This window comes from Penicillium hordei (genome assembly GCF_028827395.1).
Source record: "Penicillium hordei strain IBT 12815 chromosome Unknown utg000001l_segment0_segment0, whole genome shotgun sequence".
NCBI lineage: Eukaryota > Fungi > Ascomycota > Eurotiomycetes > Eurotiales > Aspergillaceae > Penicillium > Penicillium hordei.
In genome coordinates, this window is record NW_026623142.1 from 5,711,235 (window position 1) to 5,728,885 (window position 17,651).

Sequence of the window (17,651 nt, forward strand, 5' to 3'; positions counted from 1 at the left end):
TCAGGGCAGCCTTACGGCTGTGGCCATACTTCTAATATGACATAACAGCCAGATTCTTATTTTATGATGTTATCTTGGAAGTCCTCCTGCGCTCCTTGTTCCAGGGGTGCCCTGCGGTCTTTCTCGCCGCCAAATTCGCCGCTTTTGGTTAAGCTGCCATCACGGTACCAATTACACAGAAGTCATACCAGACTTTCCTCTACTTCCGCCGGCAATGTTAACGCAGCACGATCTCTTTCTGGTGGGTGCCCTGTCTTTTGCGCTTTTCGATAAGACAACAATCAAATCGCAATTACTGATCTGGCGCAGTCCCTTCCTCATCTCGATTCAACGAAATCGGAGTCCAGCAGCTCAGCGACCATGTCCATGCTCAAGTCTTCCCAAACAAAGGTCGCATTCCGGACCCAGAACTAGTCGCACTTTCGAAGGATCATTTGGCTAGACATGAGCTGCTGGGCAAATCTCAAAATGGCGCCGGCCCTGTCGCATTCGATCTTCCTGCTCTCAAGGGGCAAACATTGGACGAGCATTTCTACAAACTCGGAATGGATTCTTCCGAACCTTACCTGTCCTGGGCTAAATCATATGCGGCTCTCAACTGTCCAGCCAAACCGCGCAAATGGGTCAAACGCAGTGGATGGACGAAATATCATACCGATGGCACTTCTGAGCCTGTTGATGCCCCTAATGAATCGATGTTAACGTTCGACACGGAGGTCATGTACAAAAATAATTCATTTGCAGTCATGGCTTGCGCGGTAAGCCCGACCGCATGGTATGCATGGTTATCACCGTGGCTACTCGGCGAGTCAAAGAATGAAACACAGCTGGTACCCTTGGGAGACCCCACACAACCCCGCATTGTGGTTGGGCACAATATTGGTTATGATCGAGCCCGAATCCTGGAGGAATACAATATGCAGCAGTCTCAAAACTTCTTTCTTGACACAATGTCCCTCCACGTGGCGGTCAACGGCATGTGTTCACAGCAGAGACCAACTTGGATGCGCCATAAAAAGAATCAGGACATGAGGGACAAAATCGCGAATGAACACGATTCCGTGGAGCTTGCCGCACTTCTCGAAAACAACATGTTAAGGGAAGAGGAGGAAGAACTTTGGGTAGGACGAAGCTCGGTGAACTCCCTTCGTGATGTGGCAAAATTCCACTGTGATGTCACCATAGATAAGGCGCAGAGGGATTTCTTTGGTGAACTTGATCGTGACTCTATCCTGGGCAGACTGGAGGAACTTCTCGACTATTGTGCCGCCGACGTTGCCATCACCCACCGTGTCTATCGAAAAGTCTTCCCCAACTTTCTCGAGACTTGCCCGCATCCTGTCAGTTTCGGCGCTCTTCGACACTTGTCCTCTGTCATTTTGCCAGTCAACCAGTCCTGGGAAGAATATCTTACCAGAGCAGAGGAAACATATCATAAGCGACTTGACGATGTCCAAAGTAAATTGCTAGCACTCTGCGACGAGGCATTGAAGTATAAAGATCAACCAGAAATCCACACTAATGATCCTTGGCTACAACAGCTGGACTGGTCTGGCCAAGAGATCAAGATGGTGAAGGGAAAGAAGAAGGGTGACCCTCCTCGGCCGGCAGCTAGGCAAAAGAAACCGGGAATGCCCAAGTGGTACAAGGATCTTTTTGCCTCTAACGCCGCAGAGATCAACCTGACGGTGCGAACTCGCATCGCACCTGTTTTGCTGAAATTATCATGGGACAGCTACCCTCTTGTTTGGTCGGATCTGCACGGATGGACTTTCCGTGTTCCCCGTGATCAAATCAAGAAGTATGAGAATCAGCCAGTGGTCATGTGCGATATGGCCGAAGAAAAGAACACCGAGTTGCGAGACGATAGAAAAGCCACATACTTCAAAATCCCCCACAAAGATGGCCCCCAGGCCAGGTGTACCAATCCGCTTGGTAAAGGTTATATGCAGTATTTCGAGCGTGGAATCCTGTCGTCTCAATATGAACTTGCCAAACAAGCGCTAGATATGAACGCGTCATGTTCCTACTGGATCAGCGCCCGAGATCGAATCAAGGGTCAAATCGTGGTTTACGAAGATCAGGTGCAAAAGAGCGGAGGGAAAAGTGAAGCAAGCGACAATCGTGTCGGATTCATTCTGCCTCAAGTAATTCCCATGGGAACAATCACTCGACGTGCCGTGGAAAATACTTGGCTGACGGCAAGTAACGCGAAGGCCAACCGTGTCGGGTCAGAGCTAAAGGCTATGATCAAAGCACCGCCAGGCTACTCGTTCGTTGGAGCCGATGTTGACTCCCAGGAATTATGGATTGCGAGTCTAGTCGGAGATGCCCCCTTCCAGATCCACGGAGGAAACGCAATTGGATTCATGTGCTTAGAAGGATCCAAAGCCGAGGGCACAGATCTTCACTCACGAAGCGCATCCATTCTGGGAATCTCGCGTAATGATGCCAAGGTCTTCAACTACGGCCGAATCTACGGGGCAGGCGTCAAGTTCGCCGCTACTTTACTTCGCCAGTTCAACCCGTCTCTGACTGAAAAGCAGACACAAGAGACTGCTAAGAACCTATACAAAGAGACCAAGGGAACGCGCACTTCACGTCGCCTCTTGAGTGAGACGCCGTTCTGGCGAGGCGGTACTGAATCCTTTGTGTTCAATAAACTCGAAGAGTTCGCGGATCAGGAACGACCTAGAACCCCTGCTTTGGGTGCTGGAATCACCGAGGCGCTCATGCGACGTTTCATAAACAAAGGCAGCTTTATGACATCCCGAATAAATTGGGCCATTCAGTCGTCTGGTGTCGATTATCTCCACCTCTTGATCGTCAGCATGGACTATCTCATCCGACAATTCAACATTCAAGCCCGCTTAGCCATCACTGTTCATGACGAAATTCGCTACCTCGTCAAAGATGAGGACAAATATCGCGCTGCAATGGCTTTGCAGATTGCCAATGTCTGGACTCGTGCCTTATTCTCGCAGCAAGTGGGAATTGATGACCTTCCCCAATCCTGTGCCTACTTCTCAGCCGTCGATATTGACCATGTTCTTCGTAAAGAAGTCGACATGGACTGTGTGACTCCTTCCCACCCCAACAAAATTCCGCATGGTGAAACGCTAGATATTACTCAGCTCCTTGACAAGGATCACCAAGCTTTCTTGGACCCTTCCATCACACCGGTGTCACCTCCAACCCCCGAAAAATACCCCTACACCCCACGGGAGTCGGTGATGTCCGCCTTCCAAGCTTCGAACGACATTGATTTCATCAAAGCTCAGATCACCAAAGATGACAAAGAGCTCCGCGATATCATCAAGGAGAAGACGCGGGCAGCTACTAGCGCCAGCGCCCCTAGCCCTCGCACCTCGTCTACCAAACCGAAAGGCAAATCTACCAATTGGGCCTCAGCAAAGCCCCAGCGGGCGGTTCTGATGGACATGGAGTCAGGCCTTTACCCCGACTTCCACAGCCCCCCTAAGCCTAGTTCTCATGGGAACAAGCAGCCTCAAATGGGATTCCACCGTCCTTCCTGGAAACTAAGGGCAACAGCTCGAGCATAATGCTGTTCTTCCCCCCTTCACTTTCTCTCTTTCTCTCTTTTTCTTTTTCTCCCCTTCTCTTTGCATTCTTTTCGGTTTTCGGCAGCCTATTTTTACTGTAATTATTGCTCTACTTTCCCATCTTGTTTAACTATCGTGGATGTTGTTATATCTGGAGTGATTGGAAGCCAGCATTGGGACGGCGTTACTGTATGATGCATCGTCAGTGTTGATGGAATGGAAATAGTGTACCTATATGTACTTGTACGAATCAATCTTAATGAGTTGAAGAGACCTAGACATACGGAGTATAGCTATATGCGATGTACGTATGAAGTAGACCTCGGGAGTACGTACTTCGCTGGGGCCGTACCCGTCTCCCTTAAATAAGGTAGTTACTCCACCCGAACCCCTGTGCACCGAAAACCCCTGTGTTTCCTCTTTTTTTTCTTCTAATTTTTCCTGCTCCATTTAAGCTTTTTTTTTTCATCATTTTTTTTTCATGTTCAAATATAGCCTTTCCCTTTGAGAGACGAGTTCCATCTAAATCGAGTACTTTGTGCAGACGCGGTAGAAAAACGCCCCTTCGACGTCATTATCCCCCCCCCCCACACAAGTTCGACATGTTCTCCCCTGAGGTTGTGGTGTCTCGATGAGACGTGCATCGATATATTCAAACATACTGGGTATATTTTCGCCGGGAATTGACTAAAATATTCCCTTGGCCCAGGATTCATACCACTGAGGCGGAGCGCATTGAAGTTCGGAGCCGATGAAAAACCGTCATCCCACTGATGCGATTGGATGTGCGCATCTCTATGAACCGTGAAGATGAGCGTACACTCGCTTGATTATGCGCAGCAGAGTGCCCCACGACCTGATATCGATATTGAGGCTGGTCGCCCGTCGATCAGCTCCCAAGTCTCTCCAACAGGAAGAGAGAGAGAGGGAACTTCGTCTCCTGCGTTCACCACAGCAGCAGCACGAGTAAATTCCACCGAGACGACAAAACGCCGAGCCAGACGCAACACTGCCCGCTCATACCACCCCGAAGGATTCGCACAAGATCCCAATTGGCAGCCAGGAACCGAACCTGGAATTGATCCAACAAAGCCTCTACCACCGTACACGTCAGAATGGGCGTCCAACATACCCGCAGATCTACACCGACGCTGCCAGATTACGGTGGTGGATTTCTCACAGCATGATATGCGACAGTATGAGCTGGACAATGATACACTAGAGCAATTTTTGGAGCGGGAAAGAGAGCCCTGGGTACAATGCCGGTGGATCAATGTCAATGGGTTGAGCTGGGATGTAATCAAGATTCTTGGAAATCATAAGAGATTACATCGGCTTGCAATTGAGGATGTTGTTCATACCACCAACCGCACGAAAGCGGATTGGTACTCGGACCATGCCTTTGTTGCACTGACATTGCAAAAGTTGATGAAGATACAAGAAGAGGACTCCTCTGATTCGGAAGATGAGGAGGAAACTCCGGTCAGTCGATGGAAATCAAGGGACCGGAAAAGCTCTGTAGTCAGTGACAAGAGCTCGATCTCGTTGAAACGACCCACGAAGTGGAATGTTATCATGGCGGCATTGAAGGACATCTTCCGATTCAAATCCTCCGGGAGACAGGAGCGCAAAGATAAGGCGACTTATGGATCGAGCGTTCGTCCTGGACTTGGACAATCTTCAAAACAGAACTCCCACTTTGGAAATGTTGGGACCGCCACAGAAACGACTGCTAGGAGTCTTCAGCGGTATCGCGGCGGTCCGAATGAGGATCGAATTGAGTTCATGGAACGCCATGCTGCACTTGCTGCCAAAGGACTATGTGTCACTTTGGAACAAGTTTCGATCTTCCTACATGCCGATAATACGGTGACGTCCTTTTTCGAAACAAGCGCAGATGACATTGAGGCGCCAATTGTTAGGCGCCTCACGTCACCCGAGACTATCCTTCGTCAGTCATGCGATGCCAGTATGCTTTTGCAGGCCATTCTCGATGCCGTGATTGATCTTGCGATTCCAGTCACGATGGCTTATCAAGACGCCATCGGAGACCTCGAATTGGAGGTCCTAACTGATCCAGATATTGAACAGTCAAAGTCTTTATATATCTTGACATCTGAGATTGCTGTTCTGCGGAACTCCATGCAGCCTATGGTGGCTGTGATTAATGCTCTCCGTGATCACCGATCTGAGCCTGTCGGTATACCAGGCTTTGGCGTCCTGCGCAATCCCCTTAGCCCAGGTGCCACAGAATCCGTTGAACCCCACCCACATGCCGGGACAACGCCAAATCTGAAGAGTATTGGGGGCACGGGTGTTACGATCAGCTCTATGTGCCACACATATTTGGGTGATGCCCTAGATCATTGCATTACCATTGTTGAAGGGTACGATCAGATGCGGCGTAACGCTGATAACATGATTGACCTCATTTTCAATACTATCGGTACGTTCTTCGGCAACTTATGAAGAAATTAAACTAATACGTTGTGCAGGTGCCTACCAGAACGAAAGTATGAAGCAGCTTACTCTTGTGACTTGTCTTTATCTGCCTATGACATTCTTGACAGTATGTATGTCTTGAATCTATTGAAAGAACAGTTCTGACAGTCCCAGGGTTATTTCGGAATGAACTTCACGCATTTTGGGGCAATCGAGAACAATGAAGGGTATGTCTTCCGACCCTTTTCTTTTGTGGACTTGTTGCTAACCTGAGAAGATATTTCTGGAAGATTGCAGTACCGTTCGTCTGCGCCACGATTTTCTTGCTGATGTAAGTTCTGATTCTGATACTTGTGTCCACCACAGCCGACACTAACCTGCATCTTTAGGCGCGACAAAATCCAGCGTTACGCTGTCATGCTTGCCCAGCGACGTTTGATTGTTAGCTCGAGGAAGCAGAGACGAGAGAGGAAGCAGAAATAGATCGTGAACGTTCTGCTGCTTACTGTAATTATTATTGTACCAGGACGTTGGTGCGTCCAGCTGGTTTAGTTTGGCCTTTTTTCATTATTTGTATCAATTTTGTTGCTTGCAGATCTAGTGAGGTCTTGTATTGATACCTTTCACCTGAACAATATTTCAATATCATTTGTTGATAGTATGACTCGTTAAATTATTGCAGACATATTTCACTGTTCAACTTCGTGTAGTGACGACTGTTTTTATATTCCTAATGTACAAAGAACTCATCAACGGTCTTAATCCCGAGGTATATTCCACAAATATCATACACGGCCTACAGGCCATCACTCCAGAGACTTCCGCCGATAAGCCGAGTAAGCTTTCCACGGGAGTCTCCATTCTGACCGAAGCAACTCCGGGCTGAAAACATCGAAGTCTTGCTTCTCAAGGCGATCCAACCACATGCGTGTGCCGACGGCTGGCAGGAAAACACCAAATGCCCGGTTGACCTCATCGAGAGGTGACTCGCCGCTCCGAGCACCGGGGGAAACATCATATTCATGGCCCTCTTCTCCCTCATGCTCAAAGTCATGACCGACATCCTCTCCAGCGCGGAGGTTGCTCAACATCTGCTGCACGGTAATCAAATGATCACTTGCCCGCGTCGCAACAGTGAAGACTGCATCCCGGAGACCCTCGGCTTCGGCTCCATACCGGAGGACATCCTCTTCCTTAACACCAGCCTGTGCCATAACATCTAGAGGCAACATCACAGCTCCCTGCTTCGCACCCCCTCCTATCGCGGAACCCGCACCCGCACCAGGAGGTGCTTGAGCAGACGGCGCAGGGAACGCAACAAACGGCAGTCCACGCAACACAGCCGCAATTCCCACTGCCTTTCCGATATGAGATGCAACATGGTCTGCCGTTACAGAAGCCATGGGCAATGCAGATAGAGTGAGGTACATGAGCGTCGAGTATGTATTCTCAGCGTAGGACTCAAGCGCGGCGATATTTGGGTAGGGGTCATTTGTTAAAGTCTGCTCACGCGAGTTAATTATACGGGTCAGCCAGCCCTTGCTTATCCGCGCGCGGCCCTGCGTGCGCTCGTGGAGTTCAGAGATGGCGGATGCAAGCAAGATCGCGACGGGTTCTTTTGGTGGCGTGCCAGCAAGGATCTTCGTTACTGAGTCACGCCAGAATTGGAGTCGCATTAGTCCGATTGTGGGGGAGGAGGTTGTGTCGGGGATCATGGAGAGAGAGACGTTTAATGCGCGTAGCGCAATATAGAAGGATTGCGCATGTCGTGGGATGAAGGTGCTCAATGTGTAGGAGGGGCGGTCATATTTTCTTTGGGATGAGCGCTATGTTAGCTTTCGGACTTCTTTCCATCGTTGCAGTTTGAATGAGCTTGGAGGGCCACAGGGACGGTATTTCATACGAGAGAAGAGCAACACAGTACTTGTGAGCACCTTGGACTTCTTCCGTGGTAATGGGTGCGGCGATAGATTGTGTCCGGCTGAAGTGTCGTTTTTGTGATTGGAAGCTTCGTAGATAAAATCGACAGGCCCTACTTGCCTGGCATGGCCGAGCTGTGCCGAGAAAAGACATGCTCAATGTGAAGTTGACAAGCTCCGGGGAAAATATTCGATGTAATCCAGGCAAAGGCATTGGCCGGCCAATCTTTGTCAGCGATGCCCTTGGCACCTATAGGTGAACTCGTTGGAAATTATGAACAAAATGCTTAGAAAATTATAGAAAATTATAGTAAATAGGAGGAAATAAGAGTAAAGTAGAGAAATTAAATAAAATCGAAGAATAAGTGTTCAATGTCTTGAAAAGTGCAGATATCAAAATCCCCAATTTCCACCATTTTACCTGACGTCGATCCGCCTGACTTCGCGTTTCTCGGCGCGTCTCCCCGAACTCAACTTTTTTCATCTTCATCACAAAGCTCGATGGTACAGCCAATATGAGCGAGGATGTAGAGCAACGCCCAGCAAAGAGGCAACGTTTCTTCACTGACAATCCATCCTCACCTTTACCCACCAAACCCCGAGATACAGACGTGTCCCTGCCTCATTTCCCAGAACATGGAGAATATCAAACAGATCATGGCGCTACACTCGAAATTCTGTCACCCAACAGCATCCCAAAAAGCTCTGCTAGTTTTGAAATCGAAACAAGTCAACAGCATACACGAGTCCGAACGACGGAAAGCCTAGAGTTACCCATTGCGGCTACTGCCTCTCCACACGAGAATGGAGTAGATCAACAAATAGAGGAGGAAGTGACTATCAGTACTACAGCAAGCACATTCGCAGATGGCTTTGATGTCGACCTTTTCACCAGCATTGTGGGCGAGCAACTACCTGCCGATTCAATCAAAACCATCCAATCAGCTGCTTCCAATAATATCGAGCGAGCTGTTAACATATACTTTGATGGATCATGGAAGAAGCCTATGCGGATAAATGGCAACGTGCCGGCCAGAAGCCGGAAACCCGCTCTTCGGGTACAGCATAGCCCCGAAACGCCAGTTGAAAGCGAATCTGTCCTGCGAAATCAGCCATCGGTAAGGTATGTTGGCGCATTTGGGGTGGGAGGATGGGCAACGAGAAGTGGCTTGGGATTTCTGAAGCATGGAGACCCCGTCAACATTGAACGTGCACGCTCACAACCAACGATGAAACGTGGCCGAGGAGGCAAAGCATTTGTAAATCACAAAAGTGATGTTCTGACTCGATTCACGAATACCGCGGGGCAAGAAATCGGAAGGCTGCCACATGAGACCGCTGAATGGGTTTCTACACTGATTGATCAGAAGATCTGTCGGTTTGAAGGAGTCTGCGTGTTTGTACCCGATAGGGTGCGAGTCAATGATACCATATATTTACAACTCCGAGTCTACCTGCGAAAGGAAGCCTTCCAAAGCGGGGCGCTCGCTGCTTTGAACACTGATGACAACAGGTCCACTGGACTGTTTGAGGAGAAAGAGAGCACCGAGGAGAAGAATCTGCGACTACGCCAAGTCGGTCTAGTGAAATTGTTTCATGAAATTAATCTTCATCCTACCTCGACCAATCCGACTACCGAAAAGCACAAAAGAGATGGCATTCTGCGTGCCGCTGAAATTGCCGAGCAATATGACAGCACGAAGAAGGAAAACAAACCAAAGTCAAGCAAGGATTCCAACGACTCCTCAGGCGAAGATGACAGCGAAGAACTGGAAAAAGATCAGCTCGACACTCTGTATCAAAAAGCACAATCATTTGATTTCAACATGCCAGCGGCAGATCCAGCATCTACCTTCACTCTTGATCTGCGCAAGTACCAGCAGCAAGCCCTTCATTGGATGCTGTCAAAAGAAAAAGATTCAAATCAAACTCGAGAGAAATCCATGCATCCATTGTGGGAAGAATATACTTGGCCCAGAAAGGATGTTGACGACAAGGATCTACCACAAGTTACAAACATAGACCATTTTTATGTCAACCCGTATTCGGGAGACCTCAGTGTGGACTTTCCTGCTCAAGAGCAACACTGCCGAGGTGGAATCCTGGCCGATGAAATGGGCCTGGGGAAAACTATTGAGATGCTCAGTCTGGTCCATTCGCACAGAGTCGAGCCTGATCCACAAGTTTCGAACGGTCTCAGCTCAGTGAATGACCTTGCTAGGATGCCGAGCTCTTCAGGGGTGGTGTCGGCGCCGTATACCACTCTAGTCGTTGCACCGACATCTCTAATTTCTCAATGGGAAAGCGAGGCACTCAAAGCCGGGACGTTAAGAGTTCTTGTTTACTATGGGTCGGACAAGGCTGTCAACTTGAGAGAATTATGCTGCGAATCCAAATATGCAACAGCTCCACAGGTTATTGTCACTAGTTATGGTGTGGTATTGTCGGAATTCCGCCAGCTCGCTCTCCAGTCTGCTCTAGGACCCAGTCCAAACGGGGGTCTATTCTCTGTGGAATTTTTCCGAGTAATTCTTGACGAGGCCCATGTGATCAAGAACCGCCGTTCCAAGTCCGCTAAATCATGCTATGAGTTAAAAGCAGCCCATCGGTGGGCGCTGACTGGAACGCCCATTGTCAATCGCCTTGAGGACCTCTTTAGTCTGGTTCGTTTCCTAAAGGTTGAGCCATGGAGCAATTTCTCCTTCTGGAAGACATTTATCACTGTGCCCTTTGAATCCAAAGAATATGTGCGCGCCCTGAACGTCGTGCAAAGTGTACTGGAACCTCTTGTTCTTCGGCGGACCAAATCGATGAAAACCCCAGAGGGCGAGCCATTGGTCCCCTTGCCCAAAAAGACAGTTACTATTGAGGAAGTGGAGCTATCGAAGCAAGAACGAGAAATTTATGACTGCATATATACCCGAGCGAAACGAACTTACAACGACAATGTCGTGGCTGGCACACTATTGCAATCTTACAGCACAATCTTTGCTCAAATTCTTCGTCTTCGCCAGACCTGCTGTCACCCTATAATGACACGCAACAAAGCTATCGTCGCGGAAGAAGAGAGTGCAGCGGTAGTAGCTGATGCAACCAATGAATTTAAAGACGATATGGATCTTCAAGAATTGATCAATCAATTCACGACAGAAAATGAGAACGCCAACTCACAAGATACCTCTGGGACGATGGTTAAGTTCACTACCCATGCTCTTCGGCAGATCCAAACCGAGTCCAGCGGCGAGTGCCCTATATGCTGTGAAGAGCCTATGATCGATCCTGCGGTAACAGCTTGCTGGCACAGTGCATGCAAGAAATGCCTCGAAGACTTCTTGCAACACCAAATGAACAAGGGCGTCGAAGCACGGTGCTTCAATTGCCGTGCTCCAGTGGATGCAAAGAACACCTTCGAAGTAGTACGACATCCGTTCTCAAACTCAATTTCTTTCGGAGACGACACTATTAGCAGCACGCCACAAACTAGCTCTCAACCTGCCCCACGAATCTCCCTCCGCCGCATATACCCCCTCTCTCCTTCCGCCCACACTTCAGCCAAGATCCACGCCCTTATTAATCACCTCGGACGCATCCCTGCGAATACCAAATCCGTTGTCTTCTCCCAATTTACCTCCTTCCTGGACCTGATCGGTCCACAACTCTCTCGAGTCGGAATCTCGCATCTCCGTCTAGATGGCTCAATGCCCCAAAAGGCGCGTGCCGGTGTTCTAGCCGAGTTTACAAAAGCAGAGAGCTTTACCGATGATGACATCGTCGACATGGCAGATGAAACCCTAGGGGGAAGCGGGCCTGCAAAGACTAGCTCTCCCTCACCCTCAACGCCAGCCCCTACAGTCCTCCTCATCTCCCTACGTGCCGGCGGTGTAGGCCTTAACCTAACAACTGCGAGCAATGTCTTCCTGATGGATCCGTGGTGGAGTTTCGCTATCGAAGCGCAAGCCATTGACCGTGTCCATCGAATGGGCCAGACACGCGATGTCAATGTGACGCGGTTCGTCGTCAAGGATTCTATAGAAGGCCGCATGCTGCGCGTGCAGGAGCGTAAAATGAACATTGCTGGCTCGCTTGGGTTGAAGATTGGCGGCGATGATGGTGATGCTGATAAGGGGAAGGACAGACTGGAAGAGCTGAAAATGTTGTTCGAGTAATTCTTCGGATGGCTTAATGGTTGCTTACTTCTGTTTACACTTGGAATACCCCGGCTCCGGCGTGTGGGTGTGGTCAAATGCAAGATACCATGTATTTCCAAATTATAGCCCTGGAAATCCCACTTACTTTGTTGGACTTTCCCGCCATCTTTTACAAGAACAGTTTGGATAATTTCAAGTAAATTTGGATATTAATACACTTCGGAAATAGGCATGTCAAATAATGCATAATACAGACATCAGATCTCGAAATTCCAAAAAATAGCCAAACCCCATGTCAAGACATCGGAGGCTTCACCACAAACAATTACTCTTGGACAATCTAAACAAAGACACTGCCTTTAATTGCTCGAATGATGAATATGCTTCTTGACAGTCTCCTTCACCTTCGACATAGCACTCTGCTTCCCACTACCATGAGAAGAAGGCTCAGACTTGTCGCTCCAAGGCGACTCGTTGCTCTTCCCGCTAGATTCACTTGAAGAACCTAAAACAAAAAAAGTCAGCATCGACCAAAACCAAAACCGTCAAGGATATACGACGGGAATGGGAACACAGGAAGAGGGAAACATACTCTTCTCAATGTCATCCTCCTTACCCGCGGGCTTCTTTCCTCTATACTCCTTCTCGAAGTCCTCAGCAGGCCTTGGCGCAGGACCCTGCGGGCCCTGCAGCGCCTCCTTACTCACGTCATGAGCATGTGCTGGGCGGTGAGCGTCACTGCTCTCGCCACCTTCGGCCTGCGAGGTACTGCGCTGTTCTTGGTTGGAGGTGGGGTCGTTGTTGTCTTTGCTTTCGCTGGCTTCCGTAGCGTCCGTAGGGTCGCCGGAGATGGACAGAGCCGGGGTCACGCTGGTGCAGGCGCTGATGGAGGTTGGGGCGTGGGGAGTGGTGATGCTAGTAACATCGGTTTCTTGGGGCTTGTTGTTTATGATGGGATGCTGGGGTGCGGTGTTGACTTCTGATTGGATTGCGCCGGGTTGCTCTGCGGTGTGAAACGTTAGTTATATTGGAAAAATCATGGTGTTTTGGAGCTTGTAAATAGCATTGTGGCGATCGAAGAATTGAGGCTTGTATAAACATGTTTTAAGTTGTACATACCATCGCGGTTGCCGGCATCATAGGGATCTGTGGCACGTCCTTTGCCTTGAACACCGGAGATGGGCTCTTCGCCGTGCTGTTGGGCTTGAGGGGAGTTACTCTCGCCCCAGATGGCAGTTGAAGCAGCGTTGACGTATTTGTTGACAGTTTCCATGGTTGTATCGTGGTATAGTTCAAAGGTCGAACGGATATAGAAGATGGGGTTTGATATAGAGGATAGTAGGACTGTAGAGGAAGAGTATTGGGTAAAGGAGAATGATGATGATAATGTGAGGAAATGTGTTGGTTTGTATATGACTCGAAATGGGTATAACAAAATACTAAGTGGCAAGTGGATTGAATTCTTGGAAGCTCTGGGCAGACAGGTCAAGCTTTAAGAACCCACAGATTGAGCCCTTGTTCAATACGTCAGTGGTGATGGGCCACGGTGGCTTGCGCATGGATCATCCCCAGTTTTCCGTAAGATCTCATTTGATTCCACTGGATACTCAATGGCTTGCGAATGAGAATCCAGTGATATAAATTGGATAGTCGAGGAGCGGCGATTCTCTGGGCCTATGTCATACAGTGACGTCATGTTATATATATCACGTGATAGAATACTAAGCAAGCAACCAGGTTCAAACGTACGGAGTAATAAGAGAACTAATATAACCAGCTCGTGTTATTCAATTGGCCGATCTATCAACAGGGTAAACATAAACATAATCCGGACCAAAAGGACCTAATGTCTAACGCTTAGCAAGAAAAAGATTAAACTTGAAGGAACAAAGATAGAAGAACAAAGAAACTTCGTTGAAAGTAAAAGTAAATCTAGTCATGAGGTATCGTAGGTGTAGGGGTCGAAGCTCCCTCCTTTGCATTTGGGTTCAACGGTTGCGCCGAGTCATACCCGATGCTCTTAACAATTCCTAGTCCTTTCGTCTTGCCCTCACGGAAGAGAACACGGTCCCCGGGGGCTAAGAATTCAGGACGCTGTACGAATCTGAACGCGACTAGCGCTCGATCTCCGGTACGAATGAAAGGGCGGTCGATGTCAATGACCGAGCATGTCTGACTGACTGCCCCAACATGAAGCATAGCCTGGTATTTAGGCTTGATGGTGGTTGCATGAGAAAGAATTAGGACTATCTTCATTAGCATGTGCTTAATAAATCCCGAATGACCAACTTACCCTCCGCGACGAATTCCCGATACACCTTGGGAGGCTCCTCTATCTTTTTCAACACTACCATACCCTTGCGCACTTCCTTCCGGCGGACGCGCTTCAGGGCGAAAGATCCAGACTGACCAGCAAAGCAAGCTTTCACCTGTATACGCTTGCGTTCAATGGACTTGATGACTGTGGTGGTGAACTGGCCGAGCGAGTCTGGTCCCACTATGACCGTGTCACCGGCATGAATGACACCGGACTTGACCACACCTGAGACAACTGTACCCACATGAGGAACGGAGAAGGTGTCGTTGATCAGGAATTCGAAGGCTCCCGCAGCGTCATATTGACCGCGGTGAGGTAGGATGTTTAGGAAGGTCCGTACTAGGTCGAGGTTCTCTCCTGTAACATTGGACACTTGGAAGATAGGACATATCCGCTGGCTGACGAATTGCGTGGCCGTGTTAATGGTCTCCTCCATATCCTTAACGAAGATTGGAATCTTACGCGCGCCAGGCGATTTGAGAATCTTGGTCAGCTGGGACAAAGTCTCCTGCAGAATATGGGGCGGGCAAATATCAATCTTGGTGACAATGACCATGACAGGCACATTGAGGGCCAAAGCAATACCTAGATGCTCCTTGCTCATTCCGATCAGGCCGTTGTTGGCAGCGACCATCAGCAAACAGTAGTTGGGGCTGCTGCTCAACATACCGAAAACCGTGGTGCGCAGATACCGCTCGTGACCAGCTAAATCGGAGAAGGAGATGACCTTAGCAGAGCGCTTGCCGATGTCTTCCCAAGAGAGCTTCCGGCCCTGGCCCTGCGTATTGCCAACTATTTCACCTCGGCTGTCGAAGCCCATGATCTCCAACCCGACGGAGCTGGTACGCCCACTTTCGATCTCGTGCTTGTGGCGGAACAGATTTACTCGCGCACGACCACGTCCATCGTCAAGATCACCTTTCACCAGTACTCCCAACATAGTGCTCTTTCCAGCATCGACATTCCCCACTACGGCAATCCGGAGCTCCGCCATCTCCTCGATATTACCAATATGGTGGCGCACGAGGACCTTACCCCAAGCGCCCTGTACCCGGTCATTGGTAATAGGCGATTCTTCGGGGCCTCCGACGTTGTAGGTCAGCAATACTCGACAGTGGGCGGGGATGGTCTCGGCCGCCTCGCGCAGACGCTGCAGCGCTGTCTTCCATTGACCGAGATCGAAGCCCATGGATTCACCACCATCCTCCAACCCGAGATCGAAGATAGTTTCCCCATGGCCTTCATCAATGCGCGTTTGTAATGTCGCAGCTAGCACTTGCAGGCTGTCTTCGATGGCATCGCTTGTACCAAGAAGGAGTTCCTTAAGCTTGGCTGGTTGAGGGGCATCGGACAGCCCTAATTGATCAAGAATGTCAAGCTCTGCGTGGTCCTCAAGGTCGCGCGATACGCTGGCGGTGGAACACCCGCTGTCGCTGGGTGCGACTTGCCCGGAGCGATGGGCTTGCTGTTTATCGGCATACTCGGCGAATTCACTGAGGGCCTAGGTTGAAGATCATGTAAGATGAGGAACTTTCACATCTACCCTGGAGACACATACCACTTCACCTCGTTTTCGCTCTTCGTGGCTTAGTTTCCTGGTTGCTGGCATGGTGTGGAGTGGTAAGTTCAACTGTGTCGACTTCTTGCTGTGCCGCCTTGTTGGGGTGGTGACGTTATTGGTCGGTGGATCGGGTCGCCGTTACTGTTGGCGGATGTGAAGATGTATTCGAGTGATCATAGTTTTCTTTTGCTCGATGAACAAAAGATAGAAGGATATCGAGGTATGTAAATATTTGAATAAGTGTTCTGAGAGTACGTGGTAGGGGACATGGGGGAGCTTTATCGATAAGTTGGAGTCAGTTGAGTCATCGACCATACCAACTGGGTAGCGGAGAGCTATATCAGCCGCATTTTTACCAGTGACTCAACATAAATCTATCAGGAAGAACGTCGAATCATAAGGAATACTGTGACTAACAATTGCACAGCCTGTTTAGGCTCGCAAGGCTATATCCAACTATAACCAACGGGACTAGTACGGATGATCATAAACCAATTTCCATGGTATCGTTACCTATCTATGTTGACGGCATTTTGTGGTATCTCGTGTCCTTCCTAGTATTGTTCCCGTCGCCGGACGCCTTTCTCTCTATCAAGGGGCATATTAAGCCCATCATGCCTGGGGGGAGATCAAAACGACGGAGTCTCCTAGACAGGTATCAGCAACCCTCTCAAAATGTTCCAAATATGTTCCTAAATTTCTTCGACTCACCTCGCACGAAAAGCATCTCTTCTTGTTTCTTGATTGTCTGTATCCGAGAACCTAGATTAGCCCATGCCCCGCGTAAATTTCCCAGATTCACATGATCCCATACCCGCAAAATCTCCTCTTCGTTCTCATCTTCTTCCACCACATAGATTGTCTCTTCCACGTCGCCGAGAACTAGGTTGCAGTGACTGTCGTAGGCCTGTAAACACATATCAGAGTCAGTGGGTATCCTGACGATTGTCAGATTGGGGGGGTAGCTCACGTGAAGGCGGCCCTTAAGTTCACGGTCACCGCGCAGCTTCACGAAGACGGTCTCATCGAGGGAGAGGCGAACGAGATCCAGGGGCTCCGAGACGGATGGACCGCCGGTATCTTCAGTGTCGGCCATGATAGAAGGGTGATTGGATTGGGTTAAGTGCAGGTCCACACACACGCAGAATCAACGAGCTTTGGCTGATACCTAATGGGGTTTAGCGTTTTACTTGGCAAAGAGTGAGATGAGTCAGCAATTTACCCCGGGTTTTCGAGTCTCGTGAGGATCCACTTGGAAATCTTGACAGGTATGTGGAGCAGTAGAACAATGGAGTAATTAGGAATCTATATATGTAAAGTATAAGTTGTCAACCACATACCAGATACAAGTAATCCTAGATAGTCTCGCCTAATTCTTTGTGCAGGGGTTTCCTGTGCTGACTTAGTTTGAAGCACAACCTGCATGAAAAGTACGTCAAAAGATCCGGGGTCGAAGCGCACTTCCCCTCATTTACGCCCCTGATGATTCTGTACTCTTTGTTTTCTTTCTATTTCCCAAAGAACACCTGGGCACTTGAACACTGATTTATTGCTACAATTTCCTTATGCAAAGGTTCTCACTTGCCGAGAGGTTCGCTTCTCGCTGGGGTGCCTCGTCCCGGCCTAGAAACAGCATTAGCAAACGAAGGCGATTTCCCGACCACCGTCATCTCAGTTGCCTCAGGCAGGTACCTTGTGTTG

At 49.1% G+C, this 17,651-nt stretch overlaps 7 protein-coding genes across 7 annotated transcripts; 3 read left to right on the forward strand and 4 right to left on the reverse strand.

The window, feature by feature from the left end:
- Nucleotides 1–66: 66 nt before the first annotated feature.
- On the forward strand, nt 67–3,563 carry N7537_002173 (DNA-directed DNA polymerase gamma MIP1; the record flags this gene model as incomplete). The annotated part of the gene is made up of 2 exons (XM_056893231.1): nt 67–241; nt 310–3,563. 2 exons carry the CDS (start codon nt 67–69, stop codon nt 3,561–3,563), a joined length of 3,429 nt encoding a protein of 1,142 aa, XP_056758226.1.
- Nucleotides 3,564–4,373: 810 nt separating this feature from the next.
- On the forward strand, nt 4,374–6,488 carry N7537_002174 (putative CorA family metal ion transporter; the record flags this gene model as incomplete). Its single annotated transcript, XM_056893232.1, has 5 exons — nt 4,374–6,009; nt 6,059–6,132; nt 6,180–6,232; nt 6,283–6,336; nt 6,395–6,488. 5 exons carry the CDS (start codon nt 4,374–4,376, stop codon nt 6,486–6,488), a joined length of 1,911 nt encoding a protein of 636 aa, XP_056758227.1.
- A 323-nt stretch (nt 6,489–6,811) lies between these two features.
- On the reverse strand, nt 6,812–8,138 carry N7537_002175 (uncharacterized protein; the record flags this gene model as incomplete). Its single annotated transcript, XM_056893233.1, has 2 exons — nt 6,812–7,817; nt 7,909–8,138. The coding sequence occupies 2 exons, from the start codon at nt 8,136–8,138 to the stop codon at nt 6,812–6,814; spliced, it is 1,236 nt and encodes a 411-aa protein (XP_056758228.1).
- A 301-nt stretch (nt 8,139–8,439) lies between these two features.
- Nucleotides 8,440–12,090, forward strand: N7537_002176 (uncharacterized protein; the record flags this gene model as incomplete). Its single annotated transcript, XM_056893234.1, has 1 exon — nt 8,440–12,090. The coding sequence occupies one exon, from the start codon at nt 8,440–8,442 to the stop codon at nt 12,088–12,090; it is 3,651 nt and encodes a 1,216-aa protein (XP_056758229.1).
- A 341-nt stretch (nt 12,091–12,431) lies between these two features.
- Nucleotides 12,432–13,345, reverse strand: N7537_002177 (uncharacterized protein; the record flags this gene model as incomplete). The annotated part of the gene is made up of 3 exons (XM_056893235.1): nt 12,432–12,577; nt 12,665–13,075; nt 13,192–13,345. 3 exons carry the CDS (start codon nt 13,343–13,345, stop codon nt 12,432–12,434), a joined length of 711 nt encoding a protein of 236 aa, XP_056758230.1.
- Nucleotides 13,346–14,004: 659 nt separating this feature from the next.
- On the reverse strand, nt 14,005–15,998 carry N7537_002178 (putative GTP binding protein (GTPBP1); the record flags this gene model as incomplete). The annotated part of the gene is made up of 3 exons (XM_056893236.1): nt 14,005–14,318; nt 14,366–15,890; nt 15,948–15,998. 3 exons carry the CDS (start codon nt 15,996–15,998, stop codon nt 14,005–14,007), a joined length of 1,890 nt encoding a protein of 629 aa, XP_056758231.1.
- A 564-nt stretch (nt 15,999–16,562) lies between these two features.
- Nucleotides 16,563–17,046, reverse strand: N7537_002179 (U4/U6-U5 snRNP complex subunit LSM3; the record flags this gene model as incomplete). Its single annotated transcript, XM_056893237.1, has 4 exons — nt 16,563–16,597; nt 16,662–16,698; nt 16,765–16,857; nt 16,921–17,046. The coding sequence occupies 4 exons, from the start codon at nt 17,044–17,046 to the stop codon at nt 16,563–16,565; spliced, it is 291 nt and encodes a 96-aa protein (XP_056758232.1).
- Nucleotides 17,047–17,651: the final 605 nt, after the last annotated feature.